At 43.4% G+C, this 12,571-nt stretch overlaps 1 protein-coding gene across 10 annotated transcripts in view; it reads left to right on the top strand.

The window, feature by feature from the left end:
• Window positions 1-1,838: 1,838 nt before the first annotated feature.
• The window catches only part of REPS1 (RALBP1 associated Eps domain containing 1), a 63,282-nt gene continuing 52,549 nt past the window's right edge, over window positions 1,839-12,571 (top strand). For all 10 annotated transcript variants that reach the window (XM_069010514.1, XM_069010517.1, XM_069010513.1 and 7 more), the window contains exon 1: window positions 1,839-2,146. In XM_069010514.1, coding sequence (XP_068866615.1) covers window positions 1,994-2,146 — 153 coding nt within the window. In that variant the 5' untranslated portion in view covers window positions 1,839-1,993. The remainder of the gene's footprint in view (window positions 2,147-12,571) is intronic.

Genomic DNA, 12,571 nt, shown 5'->3' with positions numbered 1-12,571 from the left:
GTGGAAAAAGAGAAGAAACATAAATTAAGAATGATAGAAGTGTATGAAGTAGTGGACTGCCAGCTCAGCAGGATTTATATCAGACCAGGTAGTCAAAAGGGTCAGGCAGGAGACCATGGCATTTGTCACATGCCTTCCAGAAGCCCAAGTAGCTTGGAGGCAACTTTGTTAATGCACTGCAGGAAGAGCATAGATCTACCAGGGGGACCTAATTGCAGCCTTCCAGTACCCAAAGGGAGCCTACAAGAAAGATGGAGAGACTGTTTACAAGGGCCTGTAGTGATAGGACAAGGGGGACTAGCTTCAAGCTGAAAGACAGTAGGTTTGGATTAGATATAAGGAAGAAATTCTTTACTGGGAGGGTGGCAAGGCACTGGAACAGATCGCCCAGATGTATGCCCCATCCATGGAAATGGTCAAGGCCAGATTGGATGGGGCTTTGAGCAACCTGGTTTAGTGGAGAGTGTCTCTGTTCATAGCAGGAGGGGTGAAACTAGATGATCTTTAATGTTCCTTCCAACCCAAACCGTTCTATGATTCTACCCAAGGAAACACAGAGAAGCTTGGAAAACACAGCTTTTGCCTATTCTTCCTTGCAAGGCTGATGTATGGAGGTATTATCCAGGCGACTTACTATGTGCTATGTGGTGTTGATGCATACAGTAGTGATCGTGGAAAGAGGAAGCATGTGGAGGTGGGCAACCACTTATAGGTGGGCCTATATGGCATAATAGGCCATCCTTCACCAGTTATCAGCAGAACCTGCACTGGGGATGATATCAAGTGTCCCAAGCCCCACAGAAGTGATTATTCTCCTGTACTCAGCAGTGGTGATGCCACACCTCAAGTCCTGTGCTCAGTTCTGGGCCCCTCAATTCATGACAGGCATTGAGATGCTGGAGCAAGTCCAGAGATGGGCAACAAAGCTGGTGAAGGGTCTGGAGCACTTAGGAGGAGCAGCTGAGTGAGTGGGGGTGTTTAGCCTGGAGGAGGCTCAGGGGAGACCTTATCACTCTACAACTCCCTGAAATGAGGGTGTAGCCAGGTGGGGATCGTCTCTTCTCCCAGGCAACCAGCAATAGGACAAGAGGACATTGTCTCAAGATGCACCAGTGAAAGTTCAGGATGGACACTAGGAGGAATTTCTTTACAGAAAGGGTGATTAGACATTGGAATGGGCTGCCCATAGAGGTGGTGGCATCACTGTCCCTGGAGGTGTGTAAGGAAAGACTGGACGTGGCACTGAAGGCCATGGTCTAGTTGACAGGGTGGTGTTCAGTCAGAGGTTGACCTCAGAGGTCTTTTCCAACCTAACTGTCTGTGATTCTGTGAAGGCAGCCGCTCGGCACTGCCTCAGCTTCTCACACGACCCACTAAGCCGGGACGGCCGTGACGGCAGGGCAGCTGAGCATCCCCTGATTTATGGGGCAGTTTGCCCGGGGGCCTGTGCAGTTCCGGCCGAGCCAGAGAGCGAGCAGCCCCGCACCGGGGTCCGAACGCCCGCGCCCCGCCGGCCTGCGCGGGGCCGCCGCCCTCCCCGCGCCGCCGCACCCACAGGGGGCGCTGCCGCGCACGGCCGGGCCGCGGGGCGGGGGCGGGGCCGGGCCGCGCGAGCTCCCCCCGCCCCCAGGGCGCCGCAGATGGCGCCGGCACCGCGGGGCGGGGCGGGGCGGGGCGGGGGGCGCCGCTGAGCCTTCTCCCCGCTAGCCCCGCCTCTGGGCCCGGCGCTTCCGCCGCCGCCGCAGCCGTGGAGGGGGCGGGCTACTCGCGGCGCTGGGCGCTCCCCTCGCCTCCCTTTCCGGGCGGCGGCGCGCGCAGGCGCGGGGGAGGCGCGCAGGCGCGCGGCCGCGTGGGCGGGCGGCGGGGGGAAGGTGCGAGCAGCCGCCCGCGCGCGGCCGCCGGCGGCGCGTGTGTCCCGTGTGTGCCCCCCCGCCGCACCGCCGCCTCCCCCCCGGGCCCGCCGCCGGATGCGGATGATCCGCGGCGGTAAAAGATGGAGGGGGTGACGCTGAGCGAGGCGGAGCAGCGCTACTACTGCGACCTCTTCTCCTACTGCGACACCGAGAGCACCAAGAAGGTGGCGTCCAACGGGCGCGTCCTGGAGCTCTTCCGCGCCGCGCAGCTGCCCAACGACGTGGTCATGCAGGTACAGCCGCCGCCGCCGCGGGGCCACCGGGGGTCGGCGGGCCCGGGCACCGCCCCTCCGTGCTGAGATGGCCCTGTCCCGGCCCTTCCCCTCCGCCCGGCCCGCAGCCCTTGGGCGGGGGTCGTCCCGCCGGCGGGGACTCGGGGATCACAGAATCGGTAGGGTTGGAAGGGACCTCTGGAGATCGTCTCGTACAACCCTCTGCCGAGGAAGGGTCACCCAGAGCAGGTGACACAGGAACGCGTGCAGGTGGGGTTCGAATGTCTCCAGAGAGAGACTCCACGGCCTCCCTGGGCAGCCTCTTCCAGTGTTCTGCCGCCCTCAACGTAAGGAGGCTCTGCCTCGCGTTGAGGTGAGACTTACTGTGATTTAGTTTATGGCCATTGCTCCTCATCCTGTGGCAGGGCACCACTGAATAAACTCTGGCACCATTCCCTCAGTCCCCACCTTTGAGATATTTATATGCATTAATGAGATCCTATCTCAATCTTCTCTAGACTAAATAGGCTCAGTTCTGTCAGTCTGTCCTGGTCAGAGAGCTCCAGACCCCTGACCATCTTTGTGTCCCTCCGCTGGACCCCTCTCTGTTAGCTCCTAGTCATTCGTGTACTGAGGAGCCCAGGACTGAACGCAGTGGAGCTCCCTACACAGAGGAGGGAGCTATTGTCTGGCCGGCCACCTGAACCCCTCCGGCTGCAAGGGAGGGGCGGGGGGCACAGCGAGTTGTGCGCCGTGCATCCTGTGCCAGCCCCCCTCCCCTTATGTACCTCCGACTGCAGGGCTGGGAAGGGGTTCGTGCTATCTCTGCTGGCGGCGTCCAACAACTGGTAGGAAACTATTCCGTGCCGACAGAAGCCATCTGCAGCGTGAGAACCCCAGAATCTTTTGGGGAGGTGGGTGAGATTGTCCCCACAGTCTGCTGATGAAGAGCAACACAGAAGGAAATCTAGGTTTGCGTCGTTGGGAGCTGCTGACACTGGTCCACTTCGCCTAAGCCATGCAGTCTTTTTTGGACGTCACTTACCGGCAGGAATTAACTTACCTGTAGTCATCCAAACGTTTCTAACAACGAAAAATGTGGTGTTAAGACTGACGCGGGCCCGTACTTGCAATATGTATGTGCACAGTTTTAGCACTTCCTTGGCCAGGTTACGCCTAAAACGTGTAGGAGTACTGCAGAACTACCTGTGTAGGAAAGGGAAGGTCTGCTTTGGTGTGTGTATGTGATTATTTGAGGAATGTATTCCCAGTGAACCGTTCTTATGAACAGCTATTTGTAATAATTTGCTGCTTCTGCAGTTCTCTCTGTCATTGTTGAGTGCTTTAAAGTTTATGTAGTCTTTTAAGCTGCTGTGGGTAAAGCTGTATTTAGAAAGCCGTGCCGCGTTTTATGCGGTTTCATCCTCAGCCTAGTGAGATAAGCAGCCCTGTTAACAAAGTATTAAACTTACTGTTGCTAGAAACACAAATTGCAGAGTACTGAAATTCAGTGGCAGGAGAATACTTACTGACTAGGGTTACTGTTGGTGTGTTTTGGGCCTCCCAACTTGGTTAGTTGAAATGAATTTAAGACACAATGAAGTGGAAGAGGGCTGAATAAGAAATGGTTCTTCCTGGTAAAACCAGTAATCTCTTATTTGATGACTTACTAGACTGGACTTAATGGCAAGAGAGTCTGCACGCTCAGTATTATGAGTAAAGTTTCTCAAAGGCCACCCACTGCTGCTTTTTGTGTGTGGCCAACCAATTTCAGAAAAATCATCCCAGGGAAAGTGAATGTTTACATCTTTGCTGTATTTAAAAATTTCTTTTACATAAAACTTGTCTGGATCAGTGTATAGTAAGCTCGTACTAGAGATTTTTTTAATGCAGGAATTTAGTGCAAGAACTTGAAAAGACCTGGAATTTTGAATACAAGTGTCCACAGATTATATCTTTATCTTTTGCAGAGGAGGTCAGATATTTTCCTGCAAAGTAGACTGCATCTGAAGAAGAGAGACTACTCGGGCGTCATTCCATGGGTCCTAAATAAATTAACTCAAGAAGCAGACCTCGCTTATCACTGTAGTGATCTCAAGGAGAACCTTGCAGTTAAAATGGCAAACAAGATATTAGATTGCCTGAGGAATGAGACTGTAAATAGTACAAAGAAAGTTGAAATGCCCTTAGCAGTTTGGCCCATTATGAGTATCTTGTGCAATCACAGTTGGTCACCTGTAAAGTACCTTGTACTTCGAAAAGAATTTAGTTGTCTAGCTATTTTATGTTCTTCTTGAAGTATGGCTCTACCCCAGGTTAACACAGGCATGAATATATTGGATTGGGGTTCTTCAAAGAGAAAACACATCTGATGCTTTGGAAGCTGAGACTATGTAACTTAAACCTCAAGATGAAATAGCTTAAGAAATAAAAAAACCTTGTGAAGGAGATGGATTTTTTTTTTTTTTTGACCACATGGGTGCTGTGTTGTTACCTGTTCATTTGAACCACCTGATGCATGTGGGGAAATGAGCTTGATTCAGTTACCCAATCCTTACATAATCCTGGAATGCAAGTATAGTACTGGTCACATGAATGCTAAGTAAATTTGTAGGTTTGCAAAACACAGCAGAAAATTGTCGCTCTTCAAGCTCAAGGGGACCAAGTAGTCCTGAGGAACTACCTTGAAGTTTTTCCTCTTCAATATTGCAGTTAGGTAGGTACCTTTGAGTAGTTCAGAACTGATCCCATTGGAAATGAAAATGTCTGACAGTTGCATTTTTCAACTTGTAACTTCTTTTCCTTGCAATCTGTTCTCTAAAGGCTGGATATACGTGCAGCCTTTGTTGCAAAGAGTTGCATCCTTGTGAGAGATCCCTCTCACAGGAGCAAAAGTTAATACGTGTGTCTCATTGTTCTTAATCAATTGCATTTCTTACTCCGAGGGACACTGTCAGCTGCCTGTTAAGTGGGGATAATGAACACAATGAAGCCTGAAGCAGTTTAGTCACAGAAAATATAAGGGTGTTGTATACAAAGCTGTAGCATCCTGGGAAAGAAAAGCTAAATATCCATTTTGTACACATCTACAAAAGGGCAGCTTTATTATCAAAGTAAAAATACTACCCCAAAGATGCATGTGTGAGTCTCCATGTAATATATAATAATATAATAGAGACACCAGTCTCTATTAACCCACGTTTCTTCTTTTTTATGTTCATCTCTGAAAAATGAGCATTAAGGTAGAAGACTTGCATAGAAGAGCGAATAAAAGTACATGTGTTGGGGTAAGAAGTCCAACTACTTCACAACAGTTATGAGTCTTTAGATCACTCTCAGGGTGTGCTTTCATGTTGCAGCAGAAAAAAATATAATGGTGAGGTGAAGAAGGTGGTTCTGTCTTCCCTCAGCCATGTGTTCCTTCTCCTTGAAAAGACACTCATGCCTGTCCAGTGCTGTTGTACGCTGGCATCAGGGACTATGTAGAAAATTAATCACAGCTTTTTGTTGGTTACAACTCTGTATCAGGTGACAGTGCGGTTGAATGAATGTCACTGCTAGCACAAGAAGGGAGGCAGAAAAACGCTTCAAGAGACAGGAAGTAGAGAACTGTCTTTGTTCTAGAGTGGCTGGGTATTTTAGTTGTGACCTGGCATGGGGTTTGTGGTAGCTTAAGCCACTGGAAGATGGAGCTGGATCTGGCTTTCCTCTGAACAGATAGTTCGCTGTCCAGGGAGCTTGTTCAGCCAAAAGTTAGAAGGTTTTGTCAAATTTAGTTTTCACTTGCTTCAGCTTGTGGCTCAGTTGCATGTGCATTGGTGCTTGTGTGTGCAACTAGTGTGACACAACACAAGTGACCCTGAGGAGCAGGGTATTTATGCACTTCAGAAGCTTCCATTTGCTAGAGTTCCAGCCTGGTCCTGTGCACTGAATGTTGGCTGGGATTCATTATATGCCCTCCTAGGGTGTATCTTCTAGGTTATCTTCATAACGAAAGAAATGTAGTTGCCTATTCTGGAGTGGCTGCACAGAGGAGTATGCTCAGGAAATTGGCTTCAAAGGCATATTTCACATCTGACCTAAAATGCTCATGTGTGTATGCTAATAAAGTCAGTTTTTGGTGTCTCTGAACTGGTGGTGAAATTGCTTGTAAAACTTATGGTTAGCCAAAAAATTATTGTGAAAGTCATTACTTGTGCATGGAATGAATATAGTAGCTGTTCCATTTGTTTGATTTGTAGAATTCTTATTTAGGTGAGTTAATCATAGAATGTTTTCTGAATTTGTACTCTTGATTATGAGTCATGGAAACTTCACTAGACAAGAAGCAAGTCGGTGGTGCATATGATACTCATCTGAAATTAATGAGTCAAAGCATCTTGTTTTAAAATACAACATTACAATAAAACTATAAATATGTGAGTATTGGCATCTATTTTCTCTAAAATTAATGAACTGTCATCTGCAGTGCTGGCATTGTACAGCAATGTTACCTGACTTCTAATTTAGTGTTAGAAAGTCTTTGAAATGACAGATTAATTGAACAATTATGCCCAGTTACTTAATTACAGTAGGCTTTCATTAGTCCAGTAAAAACCTACTGTAAAGCTATTTTTGGCTTTTGTTAGCCACTTTCAAGCTTTTTGTTTGTTTTTAAGGAGTCTTTACAGACAGATTAGTTTTGCTTGTTCTTGTTTCATTGAAGGAAAAAATTACACTCTGGTTGTCTACCTCAACTCTCTGTCAAAGTTTGCTGCCGTCACATCAGAAGTTGTAAGGAAATGCTGTGATGCAGCTGCTTCGTTGAGAAGTCCAGACTGAGCTGCAGGCATATGCTGCCTTCTGTTGTTCTTGGGGGGGTAGTTTTTGGCAAATAGAGGGAACAGAAGATGCAATGATGTTTCCTCAAATGCCAGAGCTCATCTGCTGACAGACAGCAGAGTTATAAATGGAATTACAATCCATAGGCAGAACATGGCAAAATGAAATTGCAGGTTCTTGATTTAAAATGTTGGCTTCTTTGTTGGAAAATGGACGTAGAGAGAAAAGGATCTATGAAAATAACATCTTGTTCACAATTATTTTATTGTTGCAGTTACTGTTTCAGTGAATTGTCCTGCAGAAAGACTACCTGTTTGTCAAATCAGTAGCGTCTACTACATGCAGACTTTGAATGGAAGCTGAGCCAGGGCATGCTTAGGATTGCCTGTGTGGTAGGGACATGCAAAAGACTCAGACTCATTCTCATTAATTTTCTGAATTTATTATCCTTTCAGAACTGACAGGGTAAGAAATTAGAATTCCTTATACATGGCAAATTTCATGCCTTCCCTTCAGTCATATGAATTTGGACTATATTTAAAAGTGCTTTATCTAAACACTTTTAGATCTTTAAAAAATGTACACTGTGTAAAAAGCTTTCTTCTCCTAATACCGACCTACAACTAGTCTGCAACAAGCCCAAAATAAAAAAAAAATCACTTTACTTAATCCAACTCATCCATTTTGTTTGGGTTTTTTATTATTTTAAACCTTATATGAAAATGTCACATAGAAAAGATTTTAAATTAGTTTAGATTTCTTCTGAGGCAATATTCGCAACAGGCCATTATCAAGGTATTCTTCCAGTATAGATACTTTTAACTATAGCAATTTTCTTACTCATCTGTAGTATTTTTTTAGCCTGAGTACCATAAAATTGATGAATCTGTAGACTTTTGGTTATAATCTTACGTAATTTACATATAATTTTTATACATATATTTTCATATAAAAGATGGTTTTGTGCATACATTATGCTGAATCCCAGTCCTCATTTAGTAAACAAGAGTTGTTAAAAACCTGTTGTAAATAGAAACAGTGCCTGGATCTGCAGTTAAAAATACCTGATTTGTGTATCACCTATTTTTTCCCTTCAAATGTCACTGTAATGGAGTATTCTCCTCTCAGCTGAGCAGTAGGTTAGCTTTGATTCCCTGTATTGATGAGATACCTCAGAGTGTACTTTCTGTTAGTGCCAGGACTGGCTTTTAGTCTGCTGTTTATCCTGTGAATTGTGCTTTGAGCTTCTGCAGAATTCTGGTAAAAATGTTTGTTTTAGTGATGTTACTTTCACAGAGACTGTAGTGGGCTGAAAATTAATTTCTTTTTACAGTTAATTAGCTGGAGTTGTCTCATATCTCAGCAGCATTTAGGAAGAGAACAGTCATTGTGATTGAAACAAAAGGCAGGAAGTTAATTGCAAAACTTTAGGACTTTAGCTCTATTAGGCTTGTATTTGTTTTTAGTGTATTTCTTGGTGTAATTGGTTTTGAGCCCTTGAAATCGACTGTTATTCGTACTGTGCAGTCACTTACATGGTAAATAATTCCTTCATAATTCCGTATGCCAACACAGCACTCAGATAATTTCAAGTATCACAGCTCAGCTTTGTTTGAAAACAGTTTATTCTTTTCTTTTTAAACATGCTGTCAGATGACAGCAGGGGTGATTAATTTCGTTTCTGACATGACTGGGTAGAATTCTATAATCGGAAATATCAGGGCCTTTGGCAAAGTCTGAGAATCAAGTTGGCTGTACAAAATTATGGATTGTAAATTTGATCTTTTACTGGTAAAAGTGATTCTTTTGTAGTAGAAGTTTTAAGTACTTCACTGACTGTGAAAAATGGCAAACACACCTTCATCTTAGTCTAATCTTCAGTAAATGTTACTGCAGATACTGTGAAATTATAGGACTTTGCTGGCAGTCTCTAGGACTTTTCAATTGTATTTACTAGCTTTTAAAAAATAGTCCTTGCTGACAAGTTTCCTACCTATTAGGTCACAAATATTTGCTGTTTTGATTAGTCCTTCTTGTAGAATTCCTAGACATCAAATTGGAGTTCTGCCCTTCCTTTAAATGAGTTTGAAGTCAGAAGTGAGTGTGGGAGAAATATGTTGACTATCAGATTTTTCTCACTGGAGTTCCAATAATGATTAATGTAAGAATATATTTGCCTCTTATTCTCTTTCCTTTAGCATTTCTGGTGACCATAAGGATATTCTGAAGCCAGCAATGTCATTCTTTCTAAATTAATTTACCAAGTTGGTGATCGTGTTCACGACTTGCTTGTTTTTCCACCTGGGGTTAGTGTCTGAAGAGTTAAATTATCCCTACACTTGTTATACAAAAAGTACAGCATAATTTAGGCATGTCTGACTGTGTATGAGAACTGTGTTTTGATAGGTTAAAAGACTTGGAAAAGATGACAGTCTGACCTGAATTTCTGGAATGATTGACTTCCGACGTCTAAAATGCTTCTTAAGTATGGTAAGAGAGCAATGAGTAGGCTCAGTTTTGAATATATCTTTCAACTTCAGTAATTCCAGAAAAGGGTGACCAGGACTGAGCTGTGTAAAATTTAGCATCAGGTGCTGACATACTCCTACTGCAGACTAGTACTTGGGAATTTTGTAGAAAAGTCTGTTATTATTACAATAGTGTGAGTGACTTGTTTTTTCTGATTCAAAGCATTTAAATAATTTAAGACCTAATGTTAACCATGGAGTCTCAAGTGTAGCTCTGTAAATGTGCAGTTTTTAGAACTTTAACCAAGGTTTGTTTAAACTTTGATAGACACGTCATTAAGGCTTCTTGGCCTCGGTGGGAGGAGGAGAGCAGTGCAAAGCTAAGCAGCTAATTAACAGTGCTCAGATTGACGCTCAGAGGAAAAAAGATTGGGATGGGAAATGAGTGTAAAGTAATGGACACAGTAGCTTCAGGTAAACTTACATGGATGTGCTCAGGAATAACAGGAACAGACCGAAACAGTCCTATTTGTCCAGGCCACAGCATGACCACTAATACTGGGATCAGAGAATGTCTTAATCTTCATTTCACGTTAGCAAGCCAGAAGCTTGTGTTGATTCTTTGGGGTTTTTCTTTGTTATCATTGTTCTGGCATAGCAGTGTGGAAGGTGATGTGTGAGGAAAATGTTAAAACTGAAAAAGAGAGAAAATAATTATTAGCAAAGAGTATCAATCACTGGAATGCTTCAATTATAGAGGAGGTCTGAAAAGAATGAAAATGTCTGAATAAATGCTCCTCTCTTCAGCATTTAGTATTTGGGGGAAAATACTCAACTTAATGCTGCATGGTAGGAGTATCCACAGTTAGAATATCTGTGAAGTATTTCTCCAGTGCCTGCTGAAGCTAGATGCTTTCTTGGTAATTATATGCAAGTAGTTCCATTCATTTGTTTATGCTGTGGGAGATAAATTGCATTTTGAAGATTGGTAGAGCTTCAGAAGTTGTTTACTCACATAAGCTTCAACCATAAGAACAAGTAAACAACACACAAAGTAAGGGCAAACTTGGTTAGTCTTCATAAGTATTCAGCTGGACTTGTAATTATTGCAAGAATAAGACCAAGTGCCTCAAAAGATTACAGATGAAGAATGTCATTCCATGTGTGCCAGCTGGGGCTTGTTTGCTATTTCTGCTTCAGGGTTTGCTTGTCAAAAATACAAACTGCAAACCTAAAAACGAGTTCTAGCTATCTGATGTTGACCAGTGAGAGATGTATGCTCTAAGATTCATTGCAGTTTGTTCATAAAAATCTGTACTTTTTCTATTGTAAATAAAACCTGTGAGTAAATAACTTCTGAAGCTGTGCTGAGGTGTTTGTTGGTTGTTAGACAGATTCAGTTTAATAAAAGAGAAAATAACTAACACAGTAACTTTTTGCTGGCGTACTGAGTGGAGTAATCCTATTGTGTGACCGGACAGATGAGCAGCAGTTAGTGCTCAGGAATGGGGAACTGCAGTTGAGAGCAGAGGGGGGAGGAGCTATTTAGGTTAAGCAGTAATGTAAAATTACATAGTAAGAGAACACAGGTATGTGGAATATCTCACTTTCAAAGAGCCTCTCTTTATGCATCAAAAATTAGAAATGGTTCTTGTAGTTCCCCAGGCTGTCTTTTGTTTCTCCAGATTTCCAGATTTTTTTTTTTAATTTCCAGTTCTTCTGGCTGCTTTATTACCATTTCTGCTTGTAATGTGTCTTTCTCATGAACACCTACTCTGCCAGGAAAACAGCAGTAGAGAAAGTCTTAATACAAGCAAAGAACAACTCTGCCTTGAGGTCTTCCAGGTGTGACTTTTTACTTGTGAGAATGGTAGTTGCTTTCTAAGTGAGTGTTCATCTGGCTGCCTGTATTTTCCTTTGTTGGTGCTATTGAACATATCAGAAGGGTGTACAATTCTTTATTCTGCCCTCTTTTTGAGGGTACTTGACAATATTTTCTTTGAGTTGTAGTCAAGTAGGACAGCCTGTTACTCTAGATATTTGGAAAAGTGGCCCCTCTAAGGATCTTGTAGTTGTATGTAGAGTGCATCTGCCTCATCGTTGTGGATTGATGGGTGGTGGTTGCCACGTACTCCCAAATTAGAAGGGAGTTGCTGGCCTCTGGAGAGCTGTGGAGCTTTTCATGAGCAGTTCTGCAGGTAAAGACTCGTGTAGAGCTTGTAACAGCTTTTGCAGAAGTGTAAGACCACAAACTTTGATTGCAAATGGAAACATCAAAAAAGCTACTACTGCATTAGGAAGTGTCTTTAATAAATGAGGCTAATCCACTGTGAAACTGTGTGCTACCAGGAACAACAAGAGGTGTTGCAGACCACTTTTGGAATGGTTTGAGGTCAGGAATTACCTAAAGTATAACTGGTTCAAAAAGCACTACCAGTAATAAAAGTTCTGTGAGGTTTTTGTGTGTGTGGTGTTCAGCATATTCACTTGTTAAGAATTTATTATCTGTCATAAATCAGAGTTTTAAATTTCCAGTGCTTTTTACTGCTTTTCCATTAACAAAGTGAAAGCATGACTCCAAATCTGGCAACCCTTACTCGGGGAGTGGGCATGTTTGTAAAACAGATCCCAAAGTACAGGGGCAGAATAATTCCTCTGAGCCTTAAAATACTGGGTCATTTTTTTTAACAGTTAATTATTTCTGATGTGATTAATCCTGAAATTTCATTTAACTGAAACAGATGTATGTTTGACCCTGAAATGACCTGTGGAATGGGAAATTTCAGTTTTAAGTATCTATAGAGAATTAATTGTCTAAGCTGATGAGTAGCTTTTTCTTCCCGATGGCGTTTTAGCAGTCTGCTTCCACTGTGGAGCTGTGCAGTGTGAAAATCAAGGGCACAGAAGTATTAGGAGAAGCTCAGACAGTAAGAGACTCTAAATAGTTCACTACCAGAGAGTGTGTGTTGTCTTGGAAGTCCTCTAGCGCTATTGGTTTTATTTCTTTCAAAGCCTGTGTTCTGAAGCCAGTTTTGTGGAATTGACTGATATGCATCTTCATGGAACGATCACTAAAACCTTACTATTTGTTATGCAACAAAGAACATCAATGTCCTAAATATACCCTGTGCCTTGGAATTCTTAGTATCAACTGATT

The sequence above is a fragment of the Aphelocoma coerulescens genome, chromosome 3 (genome assembly GCF_041296385.1).
Source record: "Aphelocoma coerulescens isolate FSJ_1873_10779 chromosome 3, UR_Acoe_1.0, whole genome shotgun sequence".
NCBI lineage: Eukaryota > Metazoa > Chordata > Aves > Passeriformes > Corvidae > Aphelocoma > Aphelocoma coerulescens.
The sequence above is the reverse complement of the archived record's forward strand: the minus strand, read 5'-3'. Positions and strand labels throughout refer to the sequence as shown.